Here is a 17,214-nt window from a genome sequence, read left to right on the forward strand (position 1 = left end):
ATAATGTACATGCAGCCAAGCGATTTACCAAACGGTACCGTTTCCTTCATGGACCTTCCTAGGGCTACAAAAATCCTAGGAATGCATTTATTTATACAGCATCTCCCCAACAAAGGGATGGAAATTTCCAGCAGCGGCTCTGTTATAAGAGTCTTTGTTTAGGAAAAGCGAACGCGAGCTACTGTATCTTGGAAACGATGGCGACTTGCGCTTGGGCCGGCTCCAGCTGCCAGCCCGGCCAGCGGAAGATCCGCAGGCGGCCTCCCGGGAAGGCGCTGCGGCCTCACGGGCCGCTCCGGCCTCCGCAGGCGCTGCGGCCTCCACGGGGAGCGCTGGCCGGCCCTCCCACTCGCGCACATCCCGCGGGCTCGAGCAGCTCCTGAGAGCACGCGGGTGAGGACGCCCGATCCCGAGGACCCCCCGTGTCAACCCCTCGCGTCGGATCCGGCTGCAGATCCGGCAGCTTGTGTGAAGTGGCTGCGTTTCGCCATCTTATGAGGCAACGAGCGCAGGCCCCGGTGCGTCTCTCAGCACAAACTGAGGGCGCCGTGGGGATTTAGTGCAGGCCCCTGTTACCTTTAAATGATTATTTTTAAATAATTACCAAGCACTTACTAATAACGTATTTAAATAATAATCTATTTATGCTTATTATTTATTTTTAAAGCGGCCATGTCAAATTTTAACGTGAAAACTGGCAAATAAATATAGAAAGAGCCCACATTAATCACACACTGCGTAATTTATTATCTGAAAAAGGTTTAAAAAATGTGGTTGGCTTCACAGTTGAAGGCTTTTCTTTGCAGAAGACCCATCTCGGGGTGAGTTTCGAGCCCTTACAGCGGAGCAGAAGGGGGTGTACTAACTAATTGCTCGCACATACGCGAGTTCCTGCGCTGGCACCACTGATGCTGAGGAAGTTGTGCCAGGTGGGGAGAGCGCAGGACAGGTTTTCCTAACGTGGGGCTGCAAAATAAACTAGGAAACCCAAGCAGAAACTCATCTGCTTGCCAGCTTCCCTCCCGCAGGCATGTGGTGGGTCGGGATTTCCTTTCCTCCAGGATTAAAGACACTTCAAGTGTGGCGCTTGGGCAAGGAGGGACTAGGATGGTGCCTTGATGTTGCCCCTCGGCCCGAGACACTTCACGTCACTCCCCGCAGCTGCGGTGTGGGGCCGAGCGCGGCTTCCCCTACCCAGCACCGGGCAAAAAACGCATGCGGCGCCACCAAGGCAGCTCCCTGCGTTGCAAATCTGTGCTTAAAAAGTACTAACGAGGCCAATGGTGCTCACGAGCCTCCTTACGCTTCCCAAAGGCGGGTCTTACAAAAGATACAATGTTTGAAGCAGATGGCCCCTTTTAGGGCGTACTGAGGGAATTCAGAAAGTCTGCACAGCCAAAATATTGTTTCAGCTAATTTAAGTAGCAGCAGTCTTAGCGCTTCTGCGCTTCTCCATTAGCTGGTGTTTCTACAGACTAGGGGAAAGCTTTGCTGCAAAAGCTGTGTCAACTCAATGGAGAATCTCAGTAAAAAATGACTGTTTAATCCTGCTCGGCAAATGAATCCGAAAGAAGAAAAATAAAGTACACAGAAATAATGGTGGTCCCACTGCCGTTGATGGCGCGAGCTTCCCTGTTACTACATTTCTCTCCTGTGCTGTATTTTATGGCCACCTTCCCCTCAGCATCAAATACCTTTTGTGTGTTTGGTGGGCATTTGCTTCCAGTTGAAATTTTCTAGGCTATAGTTTACAAACTGCTCCCATGACTGTAAACCTCAAGTTACTAAGTGGCTTAATTAAGGGCAACTGAGGATACTAAAGTCTTAATATTAGTTACTTTTCATTTTTCTGTATAATAATAGTGATGCTCACAGGGGGAAAAAGGCACGGTTGGATGCAGTGTTTGTCCTGGAAGCTTCTTTTGTGCTGTAAAATAAGGTTTGCTTGGCAGTGGCACCTCCACCAGCTCCACACTCTCCACCACGCTCTCCAGGATTCCCTCAGGCCCGGGATGAGAAGCAGGATAGAAGCTAGTTTGGAATATTCCTGATTTCCAGCAGTGGTTTTTTTCTGCTTCTTTAATTTCATTTTTTTCCTACTCTAGAGGAACAGGAAGGCAACAGCCACAATCAAAAGGAAACTAAAGAAAACCTAAGAACACCAGTGAAAACCCTCCCGTCTGCCCTTCACCCAGGGGTCTCAAACAAGTTGTTCTGCCAGTGAGAAACCTTGGTGGTTTGGAGCGGTTTCCGGGACCAATCCCTGGTCCATTCCGATTGTCCTCAGGGGTTCTGAGCCCATTTTGTCAGGCTGTGGGAGGGGAAACCACCTGTCTGGCTCATGCAGTGGGCTGGGATGGGTAGCGTCAGGCAGAGCAGATGACTCTTCAAGACCCACGTGAAGGAGCTCGTAGGTCACTGCTCTTCTTTGTCTGCCCCTGCCTCGCTACGGACTTGCAGGGTCACGAAGCCCTTCCCGAGTGCTTTCTGCCAGAGTTCTTACATTGGTGCCAGGGATGTATTTGAGGTAAAAATTAACCTGCATTTCTTGTTGTTGCTTTTTTGCAACCTCCTGCATCATCCCATCTGCTCCAAGAGGGAGAATCCTATCTCCTGCTGCCTAGCTCTGGCAGTTTGAGCTGGTACATCCTCTGACCTAACACCAATTCCAGTAGAACACTGGTAAAAAGACCTACCCCCCCCCCACCAAAAGAAACAGTAATTAAAATTTCCTTCATGTAGACAAGATGGCTAGAGAGACTTGCTGATTTTCTCAAGACTTCCCTCTCTTCCATCCCCATCGGAGGGACCCACTGTGCATATCCTCTTGCCAACAAGAAATTTTAGACAGATCTATTCAGGGACCATTTATTTTCCCTGGGGATTTTTTGTGTATTCACTTATTGTGAATTTCCTTCACATATCTTTCTACAAAAAAAAAAAAAAAAAAGTGATTGTAAAAGGATTCCTTGTTTGGGAAACGGAAATATGTAACCAGAAAAGCTCTGTTTGCATATCTTGCTATTTGTGGTGTCTTCAGTTTGTTATATGTGACTAGACTAGTTATTTGACATCTTTCTTACATGCTGCAATGATGTGAAAAAAAAAAAAAGGCTGAGAGTTGTATGTCAGTCTGGTTTGGAGGCTTTCTGGAAATATTTTCTGAGCAGAGCAAGTGGGAGACGGTATCTTGCTACAGCCTGAAAAAAATAAGTTTTGTCATCCCAGAGATCTTTGAATGTCCCGTAGCAGCTCACTGAACTTCACAAGTTCTTCAGCAAAAGCAGGAAACACGACGCAAAGTGATGTCTTTTTGGCTATAACTTGCAGAAGAGAACGTTAATTAGAGCTGTATTCAGCACCGTCACAGCTGCGAGTTTATTTCTTCCTCTAGGCTTCCCCCCAAGCCTGGTTTCGGCCTCCTGTTTCAGGGGAAAGTCCTGGCTCTGCGGCAAGGCTGAATCACTCCTCCCCCAGGCACAGGCCGCTCATCTTTGCCGGGAGCGGGACTCCGGTCTCTTTTGTTCAGATACCTGGATGTAAAGCCGGGCATTCCTTTTAAGCCCCAAAGCAAAGATTTCCACATTTCCTCCACAGGGGATTGCCTAAAGAATGTGTGTTTTCATTTAATCCGAAGGGAAATTATCTTCCTTAATGCCATGCTTTTTAGGGGGACCCTTTGCGATCCACCTGCTCCCTTTCCTCCTCCGAAGAGCAAATCTGCCTTTCTTCCAGAACACAAGCCTTTTATTTCCCGGTAACAGTTTAACATTATGCAGGATTAGAGATCATGTTCTCAAATCTGGGCAGATTTTAGCGGGTTTACGCCACGTATTTTTGTGGCCTCAGAAAAGGCACAACTAGACTTGGGGGATTTAGAAGTGGGAGATCCACTTAATTAAAATGGGGGAAAAAAAAAAAGAGGAATATTTCTCCACTAACGCACGCTTCTCGTGCCACTCGGCTTGAGGATGCTTTACTACCGTGGGCCGGAATCTTGCTGTGGATTTTGTATGTCCCGTTAAGAAGCACCGTTAAGGCCACTATCGCCACGGGAGCTAAACCTCGTGGCCGTAGGTCCTACGGGACCGGGCAGAACAAGCCGCCAAACCAGGGGTTTGGCAGCCAGGCTCATCAGTGGTCAAGGCGGCCCAGGAACGGCAACAGCGCTTTCCAAAACACCACAGGGAGCTCTCACAGTCAGCACTCGCGTTGGGAATTGTGCCTGTAACCAAACAGGAAATTATAAGATATAGGGCTTACCTGGGATTTAGGGAGTTTATAAACGCTACCCCTTAGGAAAGCTGATCCTCAGCCTCAGCACTGACACGAACTATAAATCCAAGGGTCTGGGAGCTGAGGGTCTGCAGTGACACTAGTGAGCTCATTACTGTCACAGATAGAGACACAGATAAACACAGCGCAAACGCCGAGGAAACTGCCACATGTGCTCCCAGGTGAGGGACTATCTCTAATCCTTCCATCTTGTTAGGCAGAGGGGACTAACTTGTCTGATCACTGTCCCACGTGTCCCAGAACAATTATTATTTTACTTTTAATTAACTCCTGCGCTTTAACCCAAGCCACAGCTCAGAGAGAAGTGTGTCGCATAACTATGAAGTGCCTCAAGTGTTCTGCATCCTGATAGTTTTATCCAGCCTGTTTTTCTAATTTACTCTGCATAAATAGTTATACCAAGGACTGTGGGAGTAAAACCCCACATAACATCACATATTGCCTGAGAGCTGTCAGGAGGCTTGAAGAAGTCGGCTGTCTGGTTTCTTCTCCTTTCCTGGTCCCCCCAGGAAAACAGATCCTCAGCTGACAGAAAAATCATTGACTCTGAATCCCATCTATTTACTTTCCAAACAGATTAAATGCCTCTCGCCAAGAGAAAAATAGATTCTTTTTGGTGAAATGGTAATACTTATGAAGCTCCTAACTACTCCCAGAATTTTCCCAGAGCAGAAGTCCCTGGACACTCTCTCGTACACACACACATAGAGATGTTCTTAGTGTTCCAGGAACCTCTGTGTCCAAACGTTCACCCCTGGGCTCTGGCATGTCGCAGACCAGCGTTGAATCTCTTTCTGTGACTTCATACACCTCCTTGCTATAGCTAAAGGAAATCTTTGAGGATGACATCTACATATGTGACCTGACCAAGAACCGCATCCAAGACCCAGGGCAACATGTGGCCAGGGTCGTCTTCTAAACTGCCAAAGTTACTTGGTTTTGGTAGTGGCTACATTTCTCCACAAAGAGTCCTAAGGCCCAGACATAAGCACTGCCAAGCAGATGTCTTAGGAAATGTGGTTCTCTCAGTCACTTGGTAATGTATTCCAATAGTTATTCCTAATGCTTAGCTTGACCACTTTTCCATGTGCCTATTTCTTTGGCTCGTGACCTGTGAAAATGGCTCTTCTCTGTCACCTCCGCACAATCACTCCCTTTGTCTGTAGGCTGCATCTTTGTACCATTTGGGGCTAACGGTGCTCAATTCTTTTTCTTCCAAGTCTATTATTTTTTGGTTCCTTCTGAGAAAGAAAAAAAAAAAGAAAAAAGAGAGCAGCCTTCTATCATTTTAATTAAAAAAAAAAAACATCAGCAGCCTCCTATCATTTTAATTCTCTTCCAGCTGTTTTCTGGATTTGCCAAAAGCTCTCTCCAATGCCTTCTCAAAGCACTTCAGGGCTTAGCAAAATTCGAAGTGGAGCTGTTGAGACCTGCCTCACCACGGCCTGCCTTGCGCATTAATAGCTCGTGGAGATTTTGCAGTGCTGTATTATTTTAACAGAGCATTAAACGGGACATTATGAATTTATTGCGCTCCAATATGGCATGGCGCCTGGGGGATGCCCCATGTCGCGGCACTGGTCATTCATCATTCAGCCTGGAGAGGGTGGCCTCACGCAGAAGGTGGAGACTGTGGGCACGTCCAGAAACGCAGCATAGAGAAGAAGAGCTAGGTGGGCCTGCCGCTTTATTTCTGCGTGCTCTCCCCGAGCTTTCCATGAAGGAAATACAGATATATCGAGTCCTTCCTGGAGTGTCAGTTATCTGCGAAGGCCTCTAGCTGCCCTGCAGAATTACCCAAATGGGAAATGTTGCCCATTCTTCTTTCTTCCTGGTTTTTACCCTTGGTCTTCCCCGATAGTCCTCCCGACGGAGGCACACATCCGAGCAAAGTTAAAGGTTGTGCAGATACAAAGTCCTCTTCTGCACTGCGCTGCCTTCACAGATGCTCATTTTAGGCAAGCCAAAGAGCTCTTGGAGCTTCCATGCCCTGCAGGCTGCTGCTACGCACAAAAGTCACTGCAGTTCTCACACCACCTTCGTGGTACTCGCTGGATTGCTGCCTTAAAATCTGCCTTGGGTAAGGAAAGCAGGATGGGTGCTGGATTGCCTAAAATAGATGTAGTGGTTTGGGCCCATAAATCCATCCATTCCACAAAATCCTGCATGACAGCAACCGCCATCGTGCCATCCAAGTCACACTCTGCACATCACCAGCCACGACTGTGCTCACCCATCACAGCGGCTGCTCCGTTTCCCTCCATGGGACTTCAGCCCATGGCTCCCGAGGGCTATTTGCCACGATCCAGTCACCTGGAGGCAGGAACCAACGTGAAAAGGCTCCCGCTGAATCATTGATAGCGACAGTGCCGTGAGTGGCAACCAAAACAAGCCGCACAAGTAACCCAAGCCCCAGCCTAGCAGCGCTCTCTCAAAGTCACTCCAATTCACACCACAAGCTTCCCTAAGAACCAGCTTTGGATCCAACAGTTTAACGACTGGAAGCCTAAGTACAGGCTGGAAATGTGAGATTATTAAGAGAATTAGCCAAAAAGAAAATTTAGCTCTATGACTAAATTAATCACCAGGTTAACAATCTCAAAGAAAATGGTGTTTATGGAAAGTCTTGTTTTCTTTATATTAGCATGAAAGAAAATCAAAGGAATGTTAAAGGCAAATTTCATCTAACAGAACTGGAAAAGAGGGCATGGGGACAAAGCTGTAATTACTGGCATTTCCTATCTGTTGAAACCTGGGGGTGGAAAGAGTGGCAGTGAATAGAGTATGTTCAACAGCATCAAAATAGGTTTCTTTTCCTGGACTTTAGCTCAACGCTGCAAATTAGCAGGGAGAAAGGAAGCCTGAGTGAACAGGCAGAGAAGCCAACTTGTTCATGTTACTCCTGACTGTTCGAAAATCTTTTTCTTTTTTTCCTTCAAGAATTCAAACCGAAATCAATGGAACTTACAGATGCTTTCTGACAAGGCACATCCTGCATATCCGGTTCGGCTTTCACACATGCAGCTACTGTTATCCTGGTCTCCCTTTAAAAACTGACAACATGTAATTTTAATGAACAATTTAAGGTCTTCATTAAAAGACCTGCTGTTTAACTAACTTCGGCTATCCAGAAAGATGTTTTGGCCCCCATTCTTCCTGCTGAACTGTATAAAGTCAGCAGAGGGGACAGGACTGAGAGAGCCAGGACACAACGGGCACCGCTAGCACCCATTACTGGGAGTACCGGGACTCCTAGTGCAACCGTTTCACGCACCTAGCAAGGGGTGATTCCAGCTCTTACCCTGTCTCTGCTCATTACCCTTATCCTCTCTGCAAATTTCTCTTTTAAACAATAGACATTATTTGACTGAATGCTTCCAAAGAAATAGCCACAATTAAAAGAGGTTTTCCTTACAATGAAAGTATGAATCAGGCACCAACCAAATCCTTCAGACCACTACATAGACCCAGATTTTTCTGAAGAATTTATTTAGCCCCTGATTTTCACAACAACTTAATATATGTAACAGTGTGAGGTTGCATTGTCTGTAAATGTTTACAAGTGAAAATGGCTGAGATATTGCAAAGATAAAAACATTATTATTGTTGTTATTATTATTACTTATGTAGGGCTGATTGGTTGCTCTGTTAACAAGAAGTTCAATTTGAAGCATTTATCATTGCGTACCTGTCAGTCCCATTTTTCTCCCAAGGCTGCCTAAGCTATCACAAGCTGCAGGATGAAATCCTCCTTAGGAGTTTTAAATATTAGGCTATAATACAGCATGTGTGATACAGTAATATTCTGTTGCATTAATTTACTGTTTAAAGTGGATTTTTGTGTTAGTTGGCATAAAATGTGATTTAGTATTTAATTAATGCTGCTTCAGTCAAGCTAAATATGCCACCGGAGCAGCACCGTTCATAAAAATATTTGCAAATGGTTTATATTTTCGCTTTACTTATAAGATTCCTCTATTTAATTGTTCTCAATCCTTACAAGAAAAACAGAAATGAACAAACAAAAATAAATGAACTGCTCATTCTACTCTGCATCCGTCTTCCTGCATCCACTGCAGCAGGACATGAAAAGGGAGCTGTGCTTCACAGGGACACCCCGCACAATGCTGCCGCAGCGCCTTCAATTCTGAATTCTTCACGGGAAGAAAATGAATCTTTGTTTCTTCAAGAACGTGCCAAAGTGCAGACATAATTAGAAATAAGATTTTTGTTTGTTTGATTGCTGAACTTTGGAATATCTTAAAAAATCTATTCGTTCAACACAAAGGTAGATTAAAGTATCCAAAGCAGCAAGTCAGGTGTGGCTCTACGTAATACCTAATGTTTCTTCTATTTAAGACTTAACTGCAACCTACAGTTAACTGTTTTACACTTGTCACCACGGTACCACCACACAGCCCTTTGAAAGAGTGACTCCTAAAACGCGCCTGCCTCTGAGACCACGACTGCTGTGCCACGCTGGCCAGTTCTGCAGTAATTCTGGGAAATTCGGACGGCGTTACCCGGCCGTCATCGTCAGCAGGCACTTCTGTGCCACCCACGTAGCTCACCCTGAGCTGCTTGCCCGGCCCGGCACCCACGGCCTGGCCATGCCGCCGCCTGCGAGGTGGCACCCAGCAGGGCTAGGCCGGGCAGGCTACACACAGGGCTCTTCCCCTCCCTCTCTCTCGTTTTGCCTCTTCTTACAAGCACTAAAATCCCACTGCGTTTTTTTAATTTATTTACTGTATTTGCCTCACGTTGGTTGGTTTGTCTTGTTCTAAAACTTGTTCAGTATTCGAGCGGGATCTAACCATTTCCTGCTTTGCGGATGTGTTTAAAAAAGAGAAAAAAAAAAAAAAGGCAAATGACAATTTCCAACAGCCTTCTGAGGAAGTTTATATTCTCTCTTTTCCAGGGAGCCTTTACTTTCCATGGAAGCATGATAGACATGCCATTACTGAAGCAGGCACAGAACATTGTTACGCTTGCCACAGCCATCAAGAAAAAATGATCTGGTAAATGAAGCTCTCACCATGTGGCCACAGTAGCTGTTTTAAGAGATGACTATACTTGTGGGAGAGGGGAGAAAAAAATTAAATATATCAGGCTTAAACAGAAATCCATTTACATTTTGCAGATCTGTCATAATTACTTGCCAGAATTGCTAATTACTAAAACTATTTGAGGTTGAAACCACAGCTCACTCCTCTACTCATGGCCCACGGCCTCACGGCCTGTAATAAAGTCACGTCACTGACTTCGCATTAACTACTATACATGCAGGATTATGACTCCTCTTTAAGAGTAAGAGCAAAATATGTGAGCTCTGTTAAAATCACAACCTAAAATGCGGTCAAATCACTTCTGGCTTTATCTGTGCTTTTTCCCGCTCTCGTGTGGAAGCACCACCAGAAAGGGCAAAGTCTTGAATAATTATCGACCAGCTTAAATAACTGTGATGAAAATCATTACCCCATGTGGACCCCTCTTCCTCGCTCCCCCCTTTCTGTAGATGTGCAACAGCCATTAAAAATATTGCTCCAACAATGCGAGACTCTTGACTTTTCCTTAAGTGGTTGCTATTCAGGCCATTTCCTCCTGGAAACGTGGAGCCGGGGAAGGGTTGGACGGCAATAAACTTGTAGTTTTCGGAGGCACAATGCAGCAGAACTTGTGCATATGGTCTCGAGTCAGATTTACATCACATTAGGGATACGGCTACAGGTCATGTGGGCCGTGTGGTTAACGGGCTTAGTAAAGCTGTTTTGAAGAGGTTAACCCAGCTTGTAGTAAGGGTAAATAAACATAACAACCAGGCATTGTCCTCTATTCAGCATGTACTCTTATATGGAGGGCTAAAGGGTATTGAAGCTGCAGAGGATCAACTTGTGGTTGCCAGAGGACTCCAATGAAGTTTGAAACACCAACAATCAGAGATTTTGTTTCTGTTCCTCATTAAATCATGAGCTTTTGTGCTCAGACTATGAACGACTGTTCTTTAAGAAATTAACAGAATGGGAAGTTTTAAACTATGCACCAACCTTTTCATGACCTACACAGCAGCAACGCTGCTGCACTTAGACAAACACCGCGGGGAAGGCTGTTCTGTTTATTTAAATTTGTAAATAGAAAACAGTTGTTTTTTAGTTTCATTTTTCACCGCCTCCAATGGCCATTTTACATATAGAGTCACAGCGCCTTATTCCTCCCATCTGCTCGCTTATTCTGCTTCCCCTCCACCTCCCCCGAGCAGCGTTTTTAAACATTTTTGTTATTTTTGATTTAATTAAAAGGTGGGGGGGGGGGGGAAGGAACACACACACGAGAGCAACGGCGCCGCTCGTGGGGGCACAGCGAGGCCGGGCGCGCGGAGCCTCCCGCCTCGCCGCTGCCCCCTCAGGAAATGGCGGCTCGAGCGCCTCCCGGGGACACCCCCGTGCCGGGCGGCCGCGGGTGCAGGCACGGCGCGCTGCTGAGCGGGGACGGGGCGGGCAGGGAGAGCGGCCCGGGGTGCAGCGCCCAGGCGGGGCGGGGGCGGTGCCTCGAGTGGCCGTTAGAGCCGTTACCCGGTAGAACCGTTAACGCTGCCCCCCTCGAGGGGAGTGGCCGGTAGAACCGTTACGCGCTCCAAGGCGCCCGCGCGCTCAAGGGCTCCGTTACGGCACGAGGACCTCGGTGCTAATCTGATTAATTAAGGACTACCTGTTTATATTGTGCCTCGCACCCACTTCCTTCCCCGCGGCGGCCGTACCGCGGCACCCTCGGTTATTAATTCTTGGATGACTAAATTATGGGTAGCGCTATTAAAACATTACCAGGACTAATGAGAGGCAATTACTTAGGAGATGAGCTAGGGCAAGGCGGAGCGGGGCACACGGGTAGTTATCCCCGCAGATTACGCTAATAAATCATCAGGTGCAAAGCAATAGGGAGGCAAGGCCTGGCGTGGGGGGCAGATGAGATACTGGGTGTTTTTTCTTTTTTTCTTTTTTTTTTTCCTTCTTGCATAATTTTTTCATTAATCTCAATAGGACCCGTGTGGCGTAGATTGTTTTATTCCCTTAATACCGCGCCGGAGGGAGGAGGAGGAAGGGGGGATTTCATAATAATAATAATAATACAACTAATAACATCTTCATTATTTTCCCCAAGTCCCAACGCGGCGGGGGGCGCGGCCGCGGCCCGAGGTGTTTGCGCACCCGCGCAACGGGTCGCGCAACTAAGTTCCTTTCGTGGCTGGGGGGGCGCAGAAACAAGAGACGCAGGTTACCCTGCGTTGGCGCCCGATTTCGGATATGTCCAAATGTCCTCTTAAATTTCACCGATTTTCCCACTTCCCCTTTTCCTAGCGGGAAAAAAAAAGCTTCCCTTTAACAATCTTAACGATTTTCGCTTTATAAGAAATTAAATGCGCTCCGGTTTGTTTTTAGTTTACGTTAGGAAGCTTTGCGCGTTTTCCATCTTTCTTTTTCACCTCTCTCCTTTTTTTTTTCCTTTTTTTTTCTTTTTTTTTTTTCGCGCCTGGTGCTAGGCAAGCAATTGATGAAACAAAACAGATTATAAGATTAGCAGCAGGATTTTGTGCATATTAATGATAGGGAAGGGCACCGAATGGGTTTGTAATTGCAGATCTTGCGCCGGGGATTGGGAACTGTAGCCCTGCCGCGGCAAAGACCCCCCTGTGAGGTTTTCACGTTGCAACTTAGGGGAAAAGTGGAAAAAAAGTAATTACCAGAGCACAACATTGAAATGTTAAAGCACTTATTCTTTCTTTCAGCGTTCTGTTTTAAAGGGGGGAAAACGGGCAAAATGGAAAATAAATTACTTTCAAATAAGTAGGTTAGCACCTGAATGCTGGTGCGCATTTCTCCCCTCTTTTTCTTTCTTTCTTTTTTTTTTCTCCTCTCTTTTTTTAATTCTAGCAATTATTTAGCAGGGCATTTGCTTCTGAACCTACCATCCGAGCATCAGAAACTGGGGAAGGGGGGGCACGGAGACCTCGGGAACGGAGGGGCAAGTCTGCCCGTGAGGTTTGAAGCAAATATCGCCGGGAAAGCTGTTCAAAGCCGCAGCCTGAAATTTAGAGGGATTTTTTTTCCCCTTCTTTTGGTTTTGTTTTGAAATCGGGGCTTGAAAGGAAAAGATTGTTTTGGTTTCCCTCTTCAACACAAGCATCAAACGGTATTTTAGCAAGGGATGCGTTTCACAACCACAAATCCCTTCCAGGAACGGCACGTTCTCTGTAATATCGAGGAGTAACCTGACACTGAATTTTAACTCTTTTTAAGTGTCCCCTCTTGTTTCTTGGACTATTTCAGTGCTCCCCGTGCGAGACCGCTCTTCTTAAAATCCGAATTTTGCGCTTAAAAACGCAGCGCTCCTTTACTGACTTTTCTCATCGCTTCTCCCATGCTTAACAGCAAAAGATGGCTCTGGTTTAACAGCGCGCACTCGCGCGTATTGTTTTAATTCTGCTTTCAACGGAAAATAAATGTATCTGGGGGAAATTAGGCTTTGAAAAACTTTGTTTTTTCTTTACGATCCAATAAAACGGAGTATCTGCTCCTTAGGCAGTAATTTCTGATTCCGAACTGGGGGCGGGGGGAGGAGAAGAGAGAAAAAAAAATCTTCGCATTTCGTCCATCCCGTTGCACCCACCCTCTCCCCGGCTTCTCCTCCCTCACATTTGGGAGCGCAGCAGAACTCCTGGCCAGTATTATTTTTTAACTGCTGTTTTAAAGGGGGGGGAGGAAGGGAGGAAATAAAACTCCGCGAGGAATTTTTATTTATTTTCCTTTCCCCCCGCGGGCAGAGCAGGGGTTCGGGCTCGCAGCCCGTGCGGAGCGCTGCGGGGAAGGAAGAGGAGCCTCCCCGGGCACCCGCCGCGCGGGGAGCCGGGGAGGGGGCGGTTTGGGGGCTCTCCTCTCCTCAGCGCCCGGGCCGGGGGCCGCTCCTGAGCCGCCTCACGCGCGGAGCGGGGCGCGGGAGTGAGTCGCCCCGGCCGCCTAAGGGCAGCGGGAGCCGTTAAACGGCCGCGCTAACGGCTCCCGCCACCCGTGGCGAGGCCGCCCGTGGGCGCCACGCGCGGCTCCCGGCGGCGCTGAGGGGCTGCTGCCACCAGCGGTGGCACCATGGCAGCTCCCCGACGCTGGCAGCCCGGAGCACCGTGGAGCAGGATGGGACGGGTCGGCCGTCCCCACCTCCCCCGATGGGGTGCAGAACAGAAACACCCCGTGCACACAACTAGGGCACGCAGAGGGGAAGCAAGGCAAGGCAGCCTCGTTCCCCACATCCAATCCAAAAGGGAAACTTCAGAAATCCATGCTAGTAGAGTCAAGCTGCTACTCCTAATGATGTCCCTAGGTACTCAGAAGGCCTCATCCTTCGAGCTGCTGCTACAGGTGCCTGCTACCTGCTGCAGTCGTTTGAAGCTCATCGTCCTGGGCAGAAAAAAGGAGAGCTAAGCACCTGTGCTACCTCTCTGGGCTGCTGACCCTTAAAGGGGCGTTCCGCATGGCTCAGGGCTTGTGATTTTGCTCTTATTTCTGCTAACACTGCCGATGTTACTAAGGCTGTGATACCATGTGCACGCATCACTTAGGAAGTTTCCAAAGTGGAGCTTGCCAAAGGTAACAAAACACTTGCCCCCGTGTCACACATGAGTACATGAATGAGCCTGGAAGACATGGGGGACGACTTCATGCTGCTGGCACAGCCCAGGCTGCCTCCTGACATCCAACTTCTCTCTCGTTTGGCCTTTGCAGTGCTCCCTAAAACACAGCAATGTTTGTGCGGGTCTGGTGCTCTGCGGGATGCGACTGAAAATGCTTTGTGTTACCACTGCACCTTCCGTCCTGCCTAACGCTGCTGCTCAGATGCGTTGGTAGTGGATGCATCTCTGCCCATCTGACTGTCTCTGCCTGTTTTACCTGACGCAAAGAGACCTTAAAATCTCCATTTGTGCAGCAGCAAGATGCTACAAGAAGTTACAAAATGAAGGGAATTAACTGACTTCACCATGTATGGTGTCTAAGTTTGGTTAACCATTGAGGATATGCCAAATTTACAGAAAGAAGGCGCACCAAAAGTTCAGTAGTAAACATAAATATACTTATACATTTTAGATACATAGGCAATTACAGTTTCTGGCCTCCTTAGTGATTTTACTAACACGTATTAATGAAAGCGCACGTGTAAGAGAGATGTGAAAAGCTCAAGTTTGCAAGCATTGAATTAGTGCAGGTACCTCTTTGTGTCTTTGTAAAGCCTAGATTTTCATCAAAAGTGTGCTTCCGAGTATAGGCAGAAGCAGGGAAAAACCTGGAGGATGTGCCAAGTTCCCGGTCTTGTTTTGCTCTTACCGATATGGGTTTCTGACAAGTTTATCAAAAAACTGCTGCTGTAGCACTGTATTTGAGGGGTGGACAGAAAGGATAATAAACTTTTTTTTTCTTTTTTTTTTTTTTTTGTAATCACTGCTCTGGCTATAAATTAGCACACATTGAGCTACTTTTTTTCCTTTGAACAAAAGCACAATTGACAGCAAAGCTTAGGGAAAATAGGGAGGGAGCTGTGAGCCCCAAGGCTCCCCTGGGTATTGAACCTGAGCAGGGGGAGGCCTTGCCTGTGCCCAAAAGTTGAAGGGCACTGAGAATCACAACAAAGCAATGGAGATTTTTATGTTTCACTGACTGTTTTTGCAGCTGCATCTTCCCCCCTCCTCTTCCCCTTTTATTTCATGTGAGAACCGAGTATGAAAATAGTAACTATGCTTTCTCTCCCTCTACAGTAAATATGCATCAAAAAAAGTCCAGAAATCACCAGAGATCTGAGGCTGGTGGGTTTTTTTTTTTTTTCCTTCAAGTTTGTCACGGGCAAATGCACAAATTGTGTTGTTCCTCCGCACCCTCCTTCACCTTTATTATCCCGTATCTAAGAACTCTAAGAACCTCCGTGTGATGGTCGTCAAGTCCCCCAGCTCCCACTGCCGTTTGGAAAGGATCAGGCAGAGTTTACTGAGCTTTCCCCCTTTCCACCAAGCTGCCTCAGCTTCCTCTCCATTCAGACCCTACAATATCTGCTAAATTATCCCTTTCCACAGTAAAAACAAGAATTTTCCTGGGAGCTGTCTCTGCAAGCCCTTACGCTGTGAATAGGAGAGGAAACTCTCCTTCCTACCCCTGTAGTTTCCCAAACTGTCCTTGCTAAGAACAGTCTCCTGCTTAAACCTTTACAGCAGTGGGCTGTCTTCCCCCTTGAAAGGATGCATTTGACCTTCCCTTTCCCTGTAGGGAAGGGATACAGCACTGCAGTTTGGAGGGGGAAGAGCCTTCATCTTTTTGCGAGAGGTCTCCTGGACCCTTTCAGTGCTCTTACTTCACCTTTGCCTCAGGGAGCAGACTGTGGTGGGCTGAAAAATTTGGGCCATGGCTTGCTAAACAGGCAGGTATCCTGCCTCATCCACGACTCAGTCTCCTGCACAGGAGGTGTTTGCCTCCTGTGATACTTTTCCGTACCATTTCTTAGGAACTATGTATGAGGAATTAGTGCAGAGGGCAAACTCCTACATGTTAAAAGTATGTTCCACTTACTGTCATTAAGGTACTGAACAACTTTAGACCCTTTAAAACTTTTTTTTTTTTAGTTTGAATCTTATTTAAAAATAAGCTTATCTTTGATGGACTGAGATTTAGAAGAAGAAAATCGTTCTTCTCTCAGTATAGTACAGAATGGAACATTTACCAAAATCACTAAAACTCCACCATTTGGTTCAATGTCTTGTTAGCCAAGACTTTCAGTTATTTTGGGGGAGTTATTTTAGGTGATTTTTAAGTTAGAGTGGTCTCTGCTGTTACTATTACAATCGCAAGACAACATCTTGTTTGTAGAGCCACACAATGCTTTAAAGGCTTCAGCTGAAAAGTCATTGACCAAATTGAAATTAATTTTATCCAAAACAGCATCCTGAGTGTCCAGGCAGTAAGAAACATTTTTCACCACGTACAAACTGTGAATTGCATTTGAAATTGCCTTTCCTTATTAAAATCTGCATTGCCGAACCTCCCGCTGGCAGCCACCGTTTTCCTGAAAAGGGACACGTCCCCTAGCACTGACGGGATGGCAGGGCTAGCACAGATACAACCAAACAATTTCCTACTGCTGGCCAGAACTAACAGCAGCCTGCACCCCAAAAGTGCAAGGAGGACTGTAAGGTGTGCAAGGAAGGAATACAGGCCTTCTTGGGTTGAGTGGGGAGCGCTGCCTTTGTACTGACACACGAGGGTGGAAACCGCTTTACAAAGCTCTATTAAAACAGCATATTGCTGATGTCACAAATTATGTCATTTTTCAGCAAGCTGTTAGGTAGCAGCAGGATACTTAGAAGTCCCAATCTGAGCTCACAGCTTGAGGCCTCATCATCCATTGAAGGCAAGGAAATACTCCAGTCCCCTGGCCCTCTGTTTACAAATAATATATCAAGAATCAGGATTCCCACAAATGAACTTTCGGGCACTGACCTAAAGGAAATATATATATACATATTTTTGTTTTCTTTTGTTTTTTATATATGTGAATAGGGGGGCATGGGTGGGTGTGCATCACACAAAAGTACAATTGAAATCTGGAGTTTGCCATGTTATTTTTCTTTAAACAAACTTTTTTTTTTCTTCCTTGGCATTTAGAATCGATTCTTCATAACCAGATCTGTGATTATTTCAAACACACAACTGCCCATCAGAGTTAGAAGAGACAGCTGCATAAAAAGGGATACCAAGTTCTCCATCTCTTCTCTTCAAAATGTGTTTATATATATAGCACTTATATAAGATAAAAGATTTCTGATTTAAAAGCATATACATAGAATGTCATTTATCTATAATGGAATTGAGTAGATTATGAGTAATAAAATAACAG

At 46.4% G+C, this 17,214-nt stretch overlaps 1 protein-coding gene across 1 annotated transcript in view; it reads left to right on the forward strand.

Moving 5' to 3' along the window:
* The window catches only part of CLYBL (citramalyl-CoA lyase), a 157,916-nt gene extending 148,560 nt beyond the window's left edge, over nucleotides 1–9,356 (forward strand). The window contains exon 8 of the mRNA XM_088523341.1: nucleotides 9,215–9,356. Coding sequence (XP_088379467.1) covers nucleotides 9,215–9,310 — 96 coding nt within the window. The 3' untranslated portion in view covers nucleotides 9,311–9,356. The remainder of the gene's footprint in view (nucleotides 1–9,214) is intronic.
* The last annotated feature ends 7,858 nt before the right edge of the window (nucleotides 9,357–17,214 follow it).

Source organism: Tinamus guttatus, unplaced genomic scaffold, assembly GCF_059628265.1.
Source record: "Tinamus guttatus ecotype Peru unplaced genomic scaffold, ASM5962826v1 Tinamus_guttatus_pri_ptg000180l, whole genome shotgun sequence".
NCBI lineage: Eukaryota > Metazoa > Chordata > Aves > Tinamiformes > Tinamidae > Tinamus > Tinamus guttatus.